Source organism: Tenrec ecaudatus, chromosome 1, assembly GCF_050624435.1.
Source record: "Tenrec ecaudatus isolate mTenEca1 chromosome 1, mTenEca1.hap1, whole genome shotgun sequence".
Taxonomy (NCBI): domain Eukaryota; kingdom Metazoa; phylum Chordata; class Mammalia; order Afrosoricida; family Tenrecidae; genus Tenrec; species Tenrec ecaudatus.
In genome coordinates this window covers 23,818,287-23,835,777 of record NC_134530.1, presented here as the reverse complement: position 1 = coordinate 23,835,777, position 17,491 = coordinate 23,818,287, and the positions used below count along the sequence as shown (strand labels likewise).

The 17,491-nt window shown below is 55.3% G+C and overlaps 1 protein-coding gene and 1 long non-coding RNA gene across 4 annotated transcripts in view; one reads left to right on the top strand and one right to left on the bottom strand.

Moving 5' to 3' along the window:
• Positions 1–661: 661 nt before the first annotated feature.
• PGPEP1 (pyroglutamyl-peptidase I) overlaps positions 662–17,491 on the bottom strand; it is a 31,619-nt gene continuing 14,789 nt past the window's right edge. For 2 of the 3 annotated variants that reach the window (XM_075549024.1, XM_075549025.1), the window contains 3 exons: positions 10,435–10,551; positions 7,566–7,798; positions 662–4,946 (listed from right to left, as the gene is read on the bottom strand). In XM_075549024.1, coding sequence (XP_075405139.1) covers positions 4,754–4,946; positions 7,566–7,798; positions 10,435–10,551 — 543 coding nt within the window. In that variant the 3' untranslated portion in view covers positions 662–4,753. The remainder of the gene's footprint in view (positions 4,947–7,565; positions 7,799–10,434; positions 10,552–17,491) is intronic. The other variant, XM_075549026.1, reaches the window with a different exon arrangement.
• Positions 1,736–9,407, top strand: LOC142447456 (uncharacterized). Its single transcript, XR_012784162.1, has 3 exons — positions 1,736–6,934; positions 8,733–8,845; positions 9,071–9,407. It is a non-coding gene; the product is annotated as an uncharacterized LOC142447456 (long non-coding RNA).

Genomic DNA, 17,491 nt, shown 5'->3' with positions numbered 1-17,491 from the left:
TCATTCTGTGTGTTCAAGGAACCTGTCCTAACGTGTCTTCATTCCCCTCTACACCTCCTGCAACTGAGGATGCTCCCGGGTGTACCGGGTCCTGGGTTCAAATCCTGATGCCTCACTGGGATCATGTCTTCTCCCAGCTGTGTATTTGGTGAAGGTGGTGAAGTCAGGGCCACTCTCAGGGCTGTGGGGAGCTTATGGTTTCATTCACAGAACTCACCCACCTTGCTGTGTGACCTGGGGCGAGCCGCTACCCCTCTCTGTTCTGAAGTGGCAGGTTTTATCAATTCCTCATCCAGTCAGTGTAATAGATAAGGGAGCATGGCGGTTCCGGGGAGGATTCCCTCTTTCCCTGTGGGAGACCGGCGCGTGCTTCCTGGCAAGTGCACCTCCTGGGAAGCTCCCCGGCTTTTGAGGGTCCAGCAGGGCTTCCAGATGAAGGGCTGGGAAGAAAAGCCTGCAGACTAAGGTCTAAGCAGCCACCAGGGAAACCCCGATGGGTCAGTGTTTGCCCCAAACCTGGTCAGGTCGTGGGGGTGGATGTTGCTGGGAGAGCCAGGAGTCAGAATGGACCCTACTCTACCAGCCAATGTCTGCTCCAGGTGAAGGAGGGGCCCCCCACCCCTGGTCTCCTCAACCTCACCCAAGGACACACATGAAGTCAAACATTTCCACTGCTTTATTTTCTTTGGGGGGTCAAGGGTGGGGTCCTTCAGAGCCCCAAGCAAAGTCGGGCAGCCCCTCCTCTACCCCCTCGGGGTTCCAGACTACAGGCTTTCGGACAAGGCACTCGTGGGTCCTCTGTAAGGTGGGCGGGGATGCTACACCCCAGCAGAAGGGGCCAGAACCCCCTTTGGGGGACAGAGAATAGTCACTTACAGCAGGAAGGATTTTTTTTCCCTAGAGAGAAATGTGGGACAAGATAAACACCTGAGATGTTGGGGGAGCCCCTGAAACACACTGGGCGCCACTTGGGCAGATGTAAGGCAAACCCGGCTTCCCACAACCCCTGGGTGGTCCCCTGTGGCGGCCAACCCCCAGGATGCAGAGGGGCCAACTCAGAGCTAGCTCTTGGTAGGGGGTCCTGAGGCAGAGTGGAGGACATGAAAGCCGGCCCCTTCCTTCCAGTCCCATGTCATCTGTAAGGGGCAGGCACTTCTGAGGGTGACGGGGGAGGGGGGGGGAAGCGGGTTGTTGAGAGAGGGCAGATGAGCTAGAGGGGGAGGCCAGCTTGAGCTCAGAGTGCCCCCGGCCCCTGCCCTTCAGCTTGTGACAAGTGTCCCAGAGGGACAGGGGCTTCCAGGCCGGGGAGCTTGGCGTTCATCAAGGAGTGACCTTTCCAGGTGTGGACATCAGCAAACCCCGCCCTCCCCCCCCCACACACACCCAGGGGCCCACCCTGCCCAAGGGTCTCCCGGCCAGCAGCCAGGGACTTCAGAGCCATTTGTGCACCGGGAGGGAGGGATGGGGAGTCTGGAGTAGAAAGACAGCCGCTTCACAGCCCCGCCGGCTGCCTGCCTCTGCTTGCGAGCCCACGCCCACACAGGCTATGGGGCCACGGTCACAGAGTGGGAGCCACAGGGAAGAATGGGGCTTTGTCTTAAGGTCTCTTGCAGAGGGGCTTCGGAGTTCAGACACTCCTAGGGGCGGGGAGGTCAAAGGTCACCAGTCTAGACAGTGGCAGCCAAAAAAGAGGCTGGGGACAGGGGGCAGCAGGGGGTGGGAGGGTGGGGGTTTTTGAAGCTGCAGTAGCCCCCCCGCCCCCCCCAGACACACACACACACCCCACACCCCACACCCCACCCCCAGCTGAGTCCGGCTTTCTAGCAGAAACCCCTAACAAAAAGGCATCAGGAGCCTGGAAACCAGAGTGGGTCCTTCCTGTTCTGGAAACTTCCAAAGAGGGAGGGCAGAGAGGAAAGGAGGGGATTCCCTCCCTGGCAAAGCTGCTGCAGCGGGGCCTGTCCCTGTAGATCCGGTGCTGACTGGAAACTGTGAAGTCCGTCCCGCCTCCAGTCCCCTGCCACTGCCCCCTCAAATGGGCCAGAGGATGCCAAGGCCGGAACCAACCAACCAACCAACCAACCAAGCTAGCTCACTGCCATCGAGTTAACACCAACGGTAGAGACCCCGGGCCAGCATAGAACAGCCCCCGCGGGTGTCCAAGACTGCAACTCATTATGGGCGCAGACAGCCTCCTCTTTCTTCCACAAAACAGCTGGTGGTTTTAAACTGCTGACCTAGCAGTTAACAATCCAACTCCTCACCACGCCCACCTCCGTGAAGTCCTGCTTCTTCCCGTCTTTGCCTTTCTTCCTCCCCACTGCCTGTCACTGACCTCTTTTGGAGGATGGAGGACTGAGGGGATGGAGGGATTGAGAATAAAGGCATGGGAGGGGGGCTCCTGGATGATAAAGGGGCACCATCACCTGGCTGCCTGGGCGTCAAAAGCCACAGTCACGGCTCCTACATACCTGAGCCATTTCCAGGTATCCTATGGGCCTCCCCAAACATTCAATCCCCAACAAGACATCCCACCTCACTCTGACCATCCCCAACACCCTTCCACTCCCCTTCCACCATCAGAACATCCACTTCCTCTAGCGACCCCCCCCCCCATGCTCCACCTACTGCACAAACCCACCTTTCTGCCCCTGCCACCCCCACTCGGGGTTCGGCTCCCGCCCCACACAAGGCTTGGAAAACCAGAGGGAGGAGGAGTGTGCTGTAGACTCGTCTCCCAATCCTGCCCAAGGACATGAAGACCCTGACGTGATGCAGGCAGACAGACAGACAGCGCTGGGGGTGAGTGGATGGGGTTGTGAAGGAGGAGAAACAGACATGAAAAGGCTGGCAGTGAACAAGTGCCATTTTTAATGGGCGCTGGATTCAGCTGAGCTGCCTCGATGGGCAAGGGCTTGGCCCTGGCTCCGGAAGATGACACCCACACACTCTACACTGATCGGACAGCGAGGTCCAGCTCCCAGGAGCTCCGAGCAGACTGGCAGGTAGGTGAAATGAGGACAAAGACAAACACGGAGGGGTCTGGGGGCGGCAGGTTCAGGGGCCTTCCTGCTCAGCCTGGATCTGAGTCACCCCCAGTCCTCCCTTTGTGCCGGATCCTCCCCCATCCCCTTTCAGAGCTTCCTCAGGTCAGACTTCTGTGGGACCTTGAAACTGTTCCCCCCAGGCCTCAAACACCCCACATTCAAACAGCTACAACTTCCGCTCACAGGAGCTAGCCCAGCTGGTGTTTCCCGGGGGACTTGGGCCACAGAGGGGGTGTGGGGGGGCAGGGCCCTCATCCTGTCCAACTGCTGCCCTCAATCCACAATTGCTGCCACAATGAACCCGCCACCACCCACTGACACCTACCTCCTCGGCCAGAGGAAGCCCAGGGAGCCAGAAGCACTTAGAACAAAATCCCATCAACGCCAACTTCCACAGGGCTGGCCTGAGGCTGGGCTGGCTCCAACCCTGGGAGGGGTTGGGGGTGGAGGTCTTTACAAAATGAAACCAAATAAAATCCCCGTGGTTTTACCAATCACGGGGTGCTGTACCCAAAGCCATGATGGGAAACTGAGTCCGAGTTGCAGGTGGAAAACGCAGGCGAGGGCTTGCTGATGAGAGCCTGGCTGAATGGGCTTAGTGCTGCCGCCGCCTCTGCCCCTTCCCCTGCTAAAGGGGCCAAAGCCACCTGCTGGTGGACGCCACCTTGGCCCTAGCTGGGAAGTTCAAAGTCACCAGGGAGCATGAGAAGAGTTTACTCCTGAGGTCTGGACAAGGCTCTCAAACCCAGGACCCAAGAGCCTGCTCCAGCCCTACCTTGATGGCGACCCATTCTGGAAGACCCAGGGGTGGGTGTTGGCTCCAGCCCCTGCCCTCTTTAGGGCCCATGAGAACCTCATCCCCAGCACGGGCACTTCGGAAAATCCAGCTCCGGGGCAGTTATGCAGCTGCTGTGAATCTTTTACAAATTAAAAAGACAAAAGAGTCACACACGTCAGAACGACCAGGTCTGCTTGCTGACTGGCAGCTCCCTGGGGGCAGCCCCAGTGTCCATGGGGTCTGCTGTCCAGAGCTCCTTCGGGGTATCACTTAGGCCAGCTGCCCTGCCCCACAAACCAGGAGACCCAATGCCGGATCCCAAAGACGTGGAGTCCTAAGTCCCGGCTTTGAGGCGGGGAGGCGCACCCCAGTACCAAGGGGAGACACTTTGGTTGCTGGCCACCATCTGAGTTTGACCCAAAGGGAATATAAATTACGGCGTGCCCCTAGCTAGCACTGTTGTTTTTCCAAACAAGAATAAGAGGGAGGGAGAACAAACCAAAACACCCCGTCCGGTCCCAGGGTGGCCCGTGCCGGTGCTGCCCACGATGCTAGGACGTAGATCATGGGGAATGTTCCTCTGGAGGCTTTTCCCGTTGCAGGAAAACCAGGTGCAGATGGAAAGTTCTGGAATCTTTTTGCCTATGGTGGCTCCCCACCCATCCAGCCCGGGGGCTGCCAAGGAGCGATTCACTTTTTTAGGATTCCTGGTGGAACTGCCTGGCCTCCCTCGGCCACTGCAAACAAAGTCAGAAAGGGAAAAAAATAAATCCCAACTGCCTCTCCCTTCCCATCAACGGGAACGTTCCCAGGGAACAGAGGAGAGCGGGGCGCCTGAACCGTGGGCCCCGGCCTTCGGCTTAGCCTTCTGAGTCAGACCCTGGGAGGCTGGGCTCCCTGGCAGGGGGTAGGGAAGTCCCAGCGGCCCTCAGTGTTTGTGGCAGCAGTTGATTTTGCCTTCCGACTGCTCCAGGACGTCCAGCATCTCCTCGATGATGGCCCGCAGCGCTCGGCCCAGCTGGTCCGCGTTGTACGGCTTGCCCAGCGGGGGCACGTGGACGAAGGCAGACCGGCCGTGGCTCTGGTACAGAGACGTGTAGTAGGTGAAGTCACAGAGGTACCTGAGCCACGGGGGGTGGGCAGGAGAGAGGCCAGCGTGAACACATGCAAGAGCCTGACACCCCCCACAGGCAGACCCCTAATCACCCCGGGGCTCTGCGAAGCGGAACATCACAACGCTGTGCCCCACTTGCGATCGTAAGTGCCGGTGCGCCTGGGCAGAAGAGTCGGCCCCCAATCTCCCCCACAAGGGAAGGTGATTTGGCCGTGTGAGGTCACAAGTGGGCTGGTTTGTTCCCTAGTCTTTCGGGTTTTAAGGTCCTCGCTGCCATGGAGTCCATTGACTCAGAGTGGCCCTATAGGACAGAGAAGAACTGCCCCTTTGGGGTCCCAGCCCCTCAACCTCGATGGGAGGACAGAGCCTCATCTTTCTCCTGAGGAGCAGCTGGGGGGGTTCAAGCTGCTGACCTTGCGGTTGGCAGCCCAGTGCGTCACCCGCCACACCACGGTCGGCTCCATTTTGCACTCCAAAGGCTGACCCGAAGGTGGCCGGTTAGGACCCGCCTGGGGGTACAGCAGAAAAAGGGCCGGTGGGCTGGTTCCTTGAAGATCACCATCAACTTCGTGGACTCTCGGAAACCCTCAACGCCATTGCCGTGGGGAAACCTTTGAACATTTAACCTAAAACCTAAGCCGCCTCCTGAAGTCACCGTATACACTCATGTATAAGCCGAGTTTTTCCGCACATTTCTAGTGCGGTTTTTGTGGTAAAATTACGTGGCTCAGCTGATATTCGGGTCGACTTATACTCAAGTATATATGGTACTTTAAACTCCAACCATTAAAAAAAATAAGTCTTTTACCTTAATTAGCAGAGAGGGTCTGCCTTGAGCACTGAGCTTTTTCAAAGAACTGCCTACATTGGATGGGGCTGACAACTGACTCCAAAGGGTGGCTGGGAAGCTTAGTGGGCAGGGAGTTTATCCTAATGGCAAGGGGACGCTCTGGAGAAGTATAACCTGACGAACATCATCAATGTATCGAAGAGCACCTGGAGGAACCACGGAGATGGCGGATGTTTTGCTGTGTATATTTGCACCACAATTACATGTATACACACACACACACGGGGCTGCCCTATAGGTCAGAGTAGAACTGCCCAGTGAAGGAGTAGAAAGCCTGGTCTTCCTCCGGCTGGTGGTTTCAAACGGCCGACCTTGCGGTTAGCCGCCCCGTGAGGAACCACTATGCTACCAAGAAAACCATATGGAGTGGTTCTGTCCTGGGGCACACAGGCTCTCTGTGAGTCAGAATGCGGTCAACGGCAAGCAGCAGCAGCGGCATCTCCAGTTTCCACCAAGAGCTCACCCAGGGGCACAGGGAAGCCGCACAGAGACGCTCCGCCCAGCGCCACGTCCGAACAGAGGAGGCACTGGGAGACACCCGGGTCCCCCCGTGGTGGAATGAATGGAGCCGGAGGGTGGACCTCTAGGAGTGGGAGCACTTCATACATGACACCATGGGCTCCGGCACAGGAATGACCGCGAGGCTGGCACAGGACCGGGCAGTGTTGCATCTGTTGTGCACGGGGTCACTCCGGGTCAGGAATGACTCCATGGCGACTCACAACAATAGCAACTACCCCCTTGGTAGGACACTACCTGGCCATTTGTCTCCATCCATGGGAGGATACCACCCAATCACCTGTCTCCATCTATGGGAGGACACTAACCAGCCATCTTCCTCCATCGATGGTAGGACACTACCCAGCCACCTGTCTCCATCCATGGGAGGACACGACCCAGCCACCTGTCTCCATCCATGGGAGGACACTACCCAGCCACCTGTCTCCATCCATGGGAGGACACGACCCAGCCACCTGTCTCCATCCAATGGAGCCAGATCCAACCCCACAGGGAGCCCTGACAGTGCAAGCAGGGTAAGGGGGTGCACCCGGGACAACGCAGACCACATGACCTGGCATGGAAAAGCAAAGCAACAGACAGTGACTATTCGACACCAGCGGTCCGAGTGTTCTGCGCAAACGGGGGTGAGCACGTGTTAAGTCTCTGAGTTCCTAGTGAGGCTGTTCTGGGGCGGGAGAGAGAGGAGAATGTTTTACGATGGGTAATATGAGAATGTATTTGAGAATTATCTGTGGTATTGAAAAGTGCTTCAGAAAGAAAGACCAAGAGAGAGATGAATGGTGAACTCAGTCCGTCCATTGTCAGTCTGTCCATTGGTTTCACTACCCACTGCCTGGTGTATCGGGAAGTTGCAATTCCTGGTGTTGGGCGAGTGGAGAACACAGAGACAGAATGTGCTCTGGGAGGGTGAGGGAGCACCCCCAAGGATGGGATGGATGTTGTCCGAGGAAGGTGAGCTCCAGGCAGGGGGAAAAGCATGTGCAAAGGTCCTGGGGCAAGCATGTCCGTGGTGTGCTTTTCGAACAGGAGGGAGACTGGTTTGGGAGATTCCAATGAGGTGGGTGAGGGAGGCTGATGAGCGTGGAGGAGTGGGCAGGGGCTGGAATGGACAGGGCTCTGTGGCCCCCGGGAGAGAGACCAAACCAGTTGCCAGTCGGTGGATCCTGACTCCTGGTGGCTGGTTGGATGCCAGGCGTGGGTGGCGAAGAAGGACAACAAATGCCCATGCCTGCCCCACAGGGCCCCGGGCCCTACCTGCCAGCATCCTGTGAGATGGTCACGGAGACATCCAGGCCCAGAGTGGCGACTCTCTTGCACACGGCGTCCATGTCGATGATGGAGTCGATGCTTTCCGGCCCGTCCTCCACACAGCACTGGGAGCCAGGGCAGAAGCGGCAGTTGTCCAGCCCCTTGTAGCCCTTGTTGTGCCCGCACTTCTCCAGCGTGACCGTGGTGGCCATGCCCGACACCCCTACGTGCACCACCAGCTGTAGGCAGAGGGGCAGGATTAGCACAGGGGGGCACGCCCGTCTCCGGAGGCGGCAGTGGCGGCGGCGTCCTCAGTGGGCTCTGCTGGAACCGACCCTGCAGTCCCTCCTACACAACAGTGGGCCCAGCGAGACACAAGAACGGGGAACGCTGGAGCTCCCTATTCTAACCCAACACGAGAAGCCGTCTGAGTGGTCGCCCTTAAGAGGTCAGTTAAATAGGAGGTCCTGCACAGCTGTTAAAGTGCTCAGGCCGTTCGTGCGGAACGATCTTCACAGCTAATTGTCCAACGCAGAAGGCAAGGTGTACCTTCCAGGAAACCTAGCGTTGTCTAGGGTCTGTGTAATCAGATGTAGAAAGATGGCCGCTTCTGTGCTCCTTAGGAAGCGGAGAAAAAACACAGAAACCACTCACATGCCCAGTCGGCAGGGGAAGGCTGAGTCAAATATGACAAATTACACAGTAGTTAAAATAATGCATAGGGAGACTTTTTAATGACCTAGGGAAATGTACATAATGAAATACTTATAAAAAGCAACACATCACTTTGAAGATGCTTGAATCTGTCCATTAGGATCTAGCTGAATCCAGCTGAAAAATGATCAATGGCGTGTAGGTGTAGGTGTGCTGACACAGAGGAGGAGCGGGATGAGAGAATGTCAACATGGGAACGATGTGCAGAGCAGCAGGCTCCCAAACGGCAGCCACTGACCACACGTGGCTGCTCGAAGCGTGGCCAGCCCATAGAGTGGTGTGGCCAGTTTAAAGCACACCAGATTTCAAGGACGAACGACCAACTCATCATTTTTTTCACTTTGATTTCAGGTTGAAATAGTCAGACTTTAGATGGCCTAGAATAAATCGAACATATTATTAAAATTAATTTCACCTGTTTCTTCCCACATGCGTGGGGCTTTCTGTTTTGTTTCAAAGGTAATGTTACTGCTCGGATTGCATCCACCTCAAGTGGATGTTGCTGTCCAGAGAACTCGGCCTTGATTGGAAACGCGGCCTTTGAAAATTGTGGTCAGCTGCATCAGCAGGAGGTAAGAGCATGGGAGTCCGGGGGTCCTGATCCTGTGTGAGTGGTGCCCTCTGCCAGACAAGAGATGCAGAGACACGGAGGGGCTGGGAGCCACCAGCTGCCAGGCGAGAGGCATGGAACAGACTCTCCCTCTGAGACTCAGAAGGGATCAATCCAGCGGACGCCCTGCTCTTGGACCCCCCAAGCCCCCGACCTATGAGGTGACCGCTTTGTGGTTTGTTATCAGAGCCACCGAGGCCGTAACGAAGACACGTGGCTACCAGAGAAGGCAACGCTTCATGAGGCTCGCACGGGGTGCTTGCCGCACAGAGCTGCCCCTCCGAGCGGAGAGCTGCCCTGTTTCAATTCAGTGCTGGGCCTGAGCAGCTGGCCCCGTGCCTGGCACATAGTGGGGGTCCCACAAATTAAATCCTGGGAGATGTTGAAACAAATCCGTAGTGGGACTCTCTCTCTCGCTCTCTGCCACGGAGTCCGTTTCGACGCCTAGCGCGGACAGGGTCGGACTGCTCCTGTGGTTTTCTATGGGAGTGGAAAGCCTGGTCTTTCTCCCAGGGAGCGGCTGGTGGTTTCGAACTGCTGGTCTTATGGTTAGCAGTCCCATGTGTAGCGACTGTGCCACCAGGATTCCTAGTGGCATACACCCGGGGGCAGGCTTGACAGATGATTTCTGTCCATGAGGATTTATTCATCTTTGCAGCAAATACAGCTGTCAGTGGGGTGGGGCAGACAAGGGGCGACGTTCTGGAAACTTCTTAGCCGTAGCCAAACTCCTTGAGGGGGTGAGTCGCTAGGCCAGGGGGTTCAGGATCCTAGTCTCAGGGGGAACCAAGGCCAACAGGCAGGTTTATTTCCTACTATAATCCAGTACTAGAAGCCCCTGCGTTGGTGGGTGTAGACCCGAGATCTCAAAGCTCACGTGTGATGTTGGAAGGTGAAAGGACTCGTCTCTCCCCACCGTGAGGAAAGAAGAGTGAAGAAAATAGCAATGCAGGGAAACAACGAGTCCAGCGGGCTGCTGGACAGCAAGAACCTCAGGCCCCAGAACCCTGAGACCAGAAGGCCAGATGGTGCCCGGCCACCCCTACCTCCCACCCCCCAGTCCGGACAGAGATCCAATGAGAACGTCCTGGAGAGAGTAGAAGCGAAACCCAGAGCGAAACTCAAACTCATTTGAGTCTTCTTGTTTGGAAAGAAAAGAGAAGAGAGAAAACACTGAGGAGGTTGGATGAGAACCTGGATCGAGCCGCACCTGAAGCTGACCTTGTGAACCTGGATCGAGCCGCACCTGAAGCTGACCTTGTGAACCTGGATCGAGCCGCACCTGAAGCTGACTTTGTGCCCATGCTGGGTGGACGAGTGTTTCTACCATCACTGAGAACCAAGCAAGTGCTGACTGACAAGAAACACTCCAGAGGGGCAGAGCCAGGCTCTGTGAGGTCCCAGGCATTTGCCGTGCTCAACAATCACACAGGCTCTTTGGGAGACAAGGCTGTGGCACGGGCCATGTGGTGGGAGCAGGAACAAAAACCACGCGTACTCCCTGTGTGGGCGCTGCCCACGAGTTCTGAGGAGGAAAGGCCGGGCACTCACCTGTGGACTGTGCTTCTCCCAGAGGGCTGGGATGAGCCTCTGGACTGTCTTGTATTCGACGGGGATCTCGTATACGTGCAGGTCCACACCGTCGCCCAAGCCCAGCTTCTCCAGCTCCTGGAAGTGAGGGCAGACGGGCGCTGCAGTGCAGGGTGGGGTCAGAGGGGTGGGATCACACACCCACTGAAGACAAACCAGCCAGTCCTCAGGACTGGGGGGACTCCCAATTCTTCCTGCAGAGCCAGGGGGACCCGCTTGCCTCTAATTCTGCCAAGACTGGGCCTCCCAGGCTTAACCCCGGCTCTGCTGACTGGCATTGCGTTTGGAGCTGGGTGTTGGCGAGGACACTGCAAGCACCTCGGACTGCCGGAAGGAGGGGCTGACCTGCCTGCCTTGGAAGAAAGCTCCTTAGAGCGGAGGCTGGCAGCAATAGTCTACCCAGCAGAATTCTCATTCAGAAATGAGGGTGAGATTAGGATTTTCCCAGATATGCAGGAATTGGGGGAATATGTAAGCACCAGACCCAGCCCTGAAAGAATCACAGGAAGTTCTCTAGCAAGAAAACATGACACCGGCCTAGTGAACCCAAGTGTTGACTAGGAGCAACCAAGCCCCTGGATACATGCAGAGACAAACTCACAACTGTGGGATTATAAGGAGACTTTCCCCAGCTTTGTCTCCCCAAAAACATGCCAAACATGAGGGGCTTTTGCCAGCATATGGGGGACAGTCAGATGCTTATAGACATCCTCCCTGGAGGCAGTCAGCTGCCAGACTACCTGGCCACCACAGGTAGGCCCTGCTCCCTACTGTTAAGGACAATGGGCTACTTCTCCCTGAAGGCTTCCAACCAGTAGCTTGGTTCCTGTAGGTGGGGTTTACACCCTACTGATCATGGTTTCTATGGAGAACAGAACAAACCGGCTCAGTGACATCCAAAGTTAGGCTGCCATCCTGAATCTAGGATCCGCCCATCTTGTCACATGTGTACCCCTGTTACTTCCCCTTCCTAGGGTACCCCTAGGCCACCCCCATCCCATTACTGTATAACCTATGGCATAACCCTTTCCTGTGACGTATGTCTTCACCTGTAATTAGGGGGCTTGCATGCCCCCAAAGGTATATATGCCTGGGTTAGCAATAACGAGCTCTCTTGGGCTCCCCTCTTGGCCTCTCGTCATTGGTCCCCCCTCTCCTCTCCCGTCCTTGCTCCCCTGTTCCCTTTCCCCTTGTCCTCCCTCCCCTCCCGCTCTCTCCACGTGGACCTCCGAGCGGGGCTGAGGTGAGCATGCTACCATGAAATGTGTCTGTCTCCACTACTTCAATCTCACTTCTATCTCTCATGCTCTCTAGGACTTCACTATGATCTTGACTTACTATCGCTGTACCATTGCGCCTGCCGGACCCATGATGGTGTGTTAGGGGCCGGCCCCCCTGAGACACACACGAGATTCTAGGGAACCTGGGCTCGACGACAGGAACGTAAAACGACAGGAACGTAAAAACAGAACGAGGGGTGTCGGTGCAGATGAGAGACCTTTCACATGCCAAAGGGGGAATTTAAGTGATTTGGTGGAAAAGAGTCTCAAAAAAAATAATAATAAGGGAAAACTCTATTCCTAAAAACCCCTCAACTTTGATGAGAGAGGACAAAAACCCGTCAGTCTCATGGGGGGGGAGCTGGGGGATGTTTAACAAAATGTTTGAAGTGACTTTTCCTCTATGGGTACTTCACTGCAATGCATCTAAATGGATCCCACATTCCCATCAAGGACAACAGAGGGAGGTGGGTGAGACCCTGTCTCCCACACTGGACAGGTTGTCAGGAGAGACCGTCCTTGGGGAAGGACCTCCCGCTGGTAGAGTGGAAGGGCCACGGGGAGGAGGAAGACTCTCAAGGAGAGGGGGGGACGCCGTGCCACCGTGGCTGCCACCGTGGGCTTCACGAGGAGAATAACGGTGAGGCTGGCTGGGGACCGGGCAGGGCTGCAGGCTGGGGCCCGGAGGGTGACCGTGGGTCGGAACAGACCAATGGCCCCCTCAGAACACCGCTGTTTCGGGGGCTGTGTGACCGTGACCTGGGAGGAGTCTCACTTCCATGGCCTCATCTACAAATGGGGAGAGAAAAATACTCGCCTCACAGGGGTGCTATAAGAATGAAATGAGCCAGATAGAGAACTCTTAATGGGTGTGGGGGGGACCCCAAACTGACCGCCATGCAGTCAATGCTGACTCCTACTTGCCTCCAAAGGGCTGGGCAGAACCGCCCCGTGGGCTTCCGGAACCGTAACTCTTTACCAGAGCAGAGAGCCTCATCTTTCTCCCACAGAGTGGCTGGTGGTCTCGAACTGCTGGGCTTGTGATGAACAGCCCGACACATCACCCACTCTGCCACCCTGGATGAGGGGGAAGCCATATACGCTGGGGGGGGGGAGCTAGAATTAAAGGAGCTAATTCACACCACTCTCCAGTCCATTCAAACAGCACTGTCCCTCTCCCACTTTCTTTGCGCCCCTGTTAACCACGAATCTTCTCTGGTTTCTAAACATCAGGGGTCTTCAAAAAGTGTGTGGAGACATTCCACTATCATCGAATTCAATGTTTCCACCCATTTTTGGAAGCTCTCTGGGATCTGCTTAAGGAGCCTCGGTGTTGTAGTGGGTTCTCCGTTGACACCTGCTAACCGCCAAGTCAGGAGCTCAGAACCACCAGCTGCTCCTGTGAAGACTGACAGCCCTGGGAACCCGTTCCAGCCTGTCTTGCAGGGCCACCGAGAGCTGGAATCAACTCAATGACAGAGTTTGAGTTTCACGTTGGCTTAGTGCATGGACGTGTGATCATCCGGGGCTTGTTCTTTGGCGACTGACTGGGCTCGGCACGTCCCCCCAGCATGTGGCATGTGTCAGTGTGTTGTGCCCGGACCCCAGAGAAACAGAATGAAACACCGGCCAGCCTTGCCCCTCCTCCCGATTGTTCCTCTGTGTGAGCCCACTGTCCGAGCCACGGGGTCAATCCAGCTTTGTCCAGGCCCTTCCTTTCTCGCTTCCCCTCTCCATTCCCGGGATGACGTCCTTCTCCACAGGCTGCTCTCTCCTGGGAGACCGCGTCTCACCAGCCTTGCCTCCAGCAGCACTCTGGCTGAGCTTCTAAGAGAGACTGTCCTTGTAGCAGACCGTGGTACTTTCACTGGTCTTCACCGTGATTCAGATGCATCGATCCTTCTTCGGTCTTCCTTATTCAAAATCCAACGCTCACACCCACAGGGAGGGGCCTTCGTCAGCAGGCTGGGGGCATACCCACCACACATTTTTTTTGAAAAGGGAACGATCAAGAAATGCACAGGTTTCGCAAACAAAACCAGAAGCGTACGAAAGAAACACTCAGCATTGGACATACGTACATAATCAGCTCTCTCTCCTTTGAATCTGCCATTCAAGCCATTTGCTCAGTGACACGAACTGCAACCATCCCTGTTACCCATTTCCATTTCTCGACTTCACCCTCCTTTGAAGAAAAAGATCCATGACCCCTAGCAGTGACTTGCCCTTCCCCCTCCCTCCTGCCCTAGAACCACGATTAAACTCCACACAGTATGCAGTTGTTTGTACTGAATATTTCACACGAGAGGATCGTACGACACAGAGCCTCTCCTTCAGCATGTCTTCAACGCCCAGCCATGTTGCGACAGGAACTGGCACCGCGGAGCACTTGCTGGGGCTTCTCCTCAGCATCGCTAGTCTGCAATTCCTTCCAAATGACTGGTGGTTGATGGTGGCAGTGGGTGCCTTTGAGCTGACTCTACGGCACAGGAAGCACTGCCTGGCCCTGCACCCTCCTCACCACAGTTATGCCCATTGAGTGAATGGGTTCGCAAACCCTAACCCACTGTCACCGAGTCGATTTCAACTCCTATCAACCCGCTAGAGGGTCCCGAGACTGTAAATCTTCATAGGAGCAATTTGCCTCATCTTGTTCCAGGAGAGCAGTTGGTGGGTTTGAACCGCTGACCTTCAGGTTAGCACTCCAATGCTTACCTGTCAGTGCCAGGTAGAGCGAGGCAAATGTGAGGTGTTTGAGGCCCACCCATCCAGGGACTGGATAGCTCGTTAATAAGGTGAATAAGGTACTTGACACTTTGGGGTGGGAACATGCAAACAAGGTATAAGGAACTGGAATGAGGGGACTGGTTCATCTGGTTAACGAGCCATCTCACTACCACGGCAACAGAAGCGCCAGGAGAGAAGCTTGTCCTGTGGGCCCGCAAACCCCTGCAGCAGAATCAGGAGCAAAAGACAGAGCAGTGGTCTTCCTGGCCCACAGAGCAGGAAGCCCTGTGCTTTGGGGCGGAAGGCTTACTTGCAGAGTGGGCTTCCCGCGGGCACTTAATTGGGGAGATGGGAAGCTCTGTGCCGAGGCTTCCTGGGTGCTGAGTGCCTTTCTGAGCGTCTATTAACAGAGCAGAAAGAGCACTGTGGCATGGCCTGCGCAGGCCAGGAGAGGCCAAGGCGCCACATGCTTGAGAAGCTGGGGACTGGGGAGAAGCCCTTGCCTACAGGCATGGCTGGGACAAGGTTGTCCTGACCGAAGAACTGTATCCTCAACATTTCTGATCCTGAACTGTAACCTGCTAACTTCCCTGATAGACGCCCTGTGGTCACACAACGAGGTATAGGATGCGGCAGAGAACAGGGACTGCTGAGGGAGTTGGTGAAAAGGTCAGGGGCAAGGGGCATGTCCAACTCCTCCTCACAGGTGGTCTAACACTGGTGCTCATGGTGAGTTTTCTCCCTCCCGCCCCCACCCGGTGAAGTGAGAGGTCAGAGGTCACTCCCATGCCATTTCAGGGAGTGCTTCATTCTCTCGCGTGGTCAAACAATATTCTCAGGTGAGGACGGGCCACGCTGTGCTTGTCTACTCACCTGCTGAGGGACACCTGGGTTGTTTCCATGGTTACAAGAAAACAGGCAAAGGCTATTTCGCGACAGGTGAAAATTACATGAAGTTTCCCTTTTGGCATCCAGAAAGCCAAGTCTTCCTGGCCCCCGCCACACCCACTGGGTTATGCACAGCTCTGAGGCCCCAGGGGCACAAAAGGTTTGTGCCCAACTGCTGACCTCCCGAAAGGTCGCCCAGTGGAACTCCTCCAGGGGTTCTGAGGAAAACAGGCCTGACCTTCCGCTTCCCTGAAGATTACAGCCAAGAAAGAACGAAGCAGGACCCCCACCTCACACCACGCACAACAATGAATTCCCGATGGATTAAAGACCTAAACAAAAACCCGAGAACCAACCATAATGACCACCGAAGAAAAAATCAGGACAAACGTAAGGGCACTAATATAAGGTATAAATGCCATATCGGATATAAGGGAAAACGTGCTATAGAAAATAGAGGAACAGAGTCTTCTAAAAATATGACACTTGTGCTCATCAGAAGAGTGAAAGAGCACACGAAAGGGAGACAGGGACCAGACCTCAACCTGGGACACCAAGCCCCGGGGCAACACACCAGCACGAAGCAGGGACTTACAGAAGGGTTTGCAGGGCCGGCCCCCCTCCCCAGAATGCCCTGAAGATACATCCCAGAGAGAGTGGCGGTCAGACGGGAGCAAACCAAGAGAAAAACAGAAAGAGAGAGAGACAATCTCGCCCACCAAGCCTGGAGGAGGACGTTCCTGCTCAGAGCAGCCAGTGCACAGAGCGGACCGTAGGGCCGGCCCCACCATGAGACACGATGCCCCCTCACTGACCCACAGCACTACGGGGGACAGCAATGGAGACAGTGTGGGAACTGTGCCTGAGCTGACACCTGCCTCCCCCCGCCCCCTGGAGCTAAACACAAAGGCTGCTCAACCAAGCAGCAAGGAGAACAAAGCAATGAAGTCCCCAAGGAATCTCAAAAGTAGACATTGGAATTGGTGGGCAGGGCTTGGCACTTCACCAGACCCGACTGGACAACATTCAGAAGGGTCAGCAGACAGACCTGGAACTATTTATAGGCTTTTCTTTTTCTCATGTCCATCCATATAAGACAGGCAAGATAAACAATCCTCAGGAAGAAATAACGGGGCCCACGGCTCTGGGAGGTGGAGGTGGGAGAAAGGGAAGGGAGAGCCAACAAATTCAGGGACAAGGGAACAACCAGAGACCTAAACTCGGCCAGGAGGGCATAGAGTGCCTGCTGGGGCTCGATCAAGTGCAGTGTAGCCGAGGGAGAGTACAGAGAGCCGAATGAAGGTCGAGCATGATGGTGGGACAGGAGGGAAGTAAAAAGAAGCAGAGGAAAGAACTAGGAGGCAAAAGACATTTATTGAGGTATAAATACAGATAAGTGCATATGTAAATAAAGCAATATATACTGATAGGGATATAGGTCTATGTACATGTATTTAAAAGTAACTATCAAGGTAACAGACGGGCACTGGGTCTCTACTTAAGCCCTCCCTCAATGCAAGAACACTTTGTTCTAATAACCTGGCATTCTGTGATGCTCACCCTCCTGACACGATCACTGAAGACAATGGGTGCATAAGCAAACGTGGTGAAGAAAGCTGATGGTGCCCGGCTATCAAAAGATATTTCATCTGGGGTCTTAAGGACTTGAAGTTAAACAAGTAGCCATCTAGCTCAGAAGCAACAAAGTCCACATGGAAGAAGCACACCAGCCTGTGAGATCACAAGGTATTGACGGGATCAGGTATCAGGAGACCCCAAACAAACAATGGGGGTTGGAGTGAAGACCCAAAGCCCACCTGTGGACAATTGGACACCCCTCACAGAAGGGTCACAAGAAATGGACAAGCCGCAGGGTTCAAGGACAGCACTGATAGAACAGACAACTTCCCTCCAGTTCTTTCATGCTTCCTCCCCCACTATCATGGCCCCAGTTCTACCTTACAAATCCAGCTGGACCGGAGCACGTACACTGGTACAGCGATGAGCTCTCGACACACAGGACACACGAACCCAAGAGGGTAGAGGGAGCAAACAACAGAAACATGGGTGAAGGGACATAGTGGACGGTATAAGATATAAAGATAATAATAATTTATAATTTA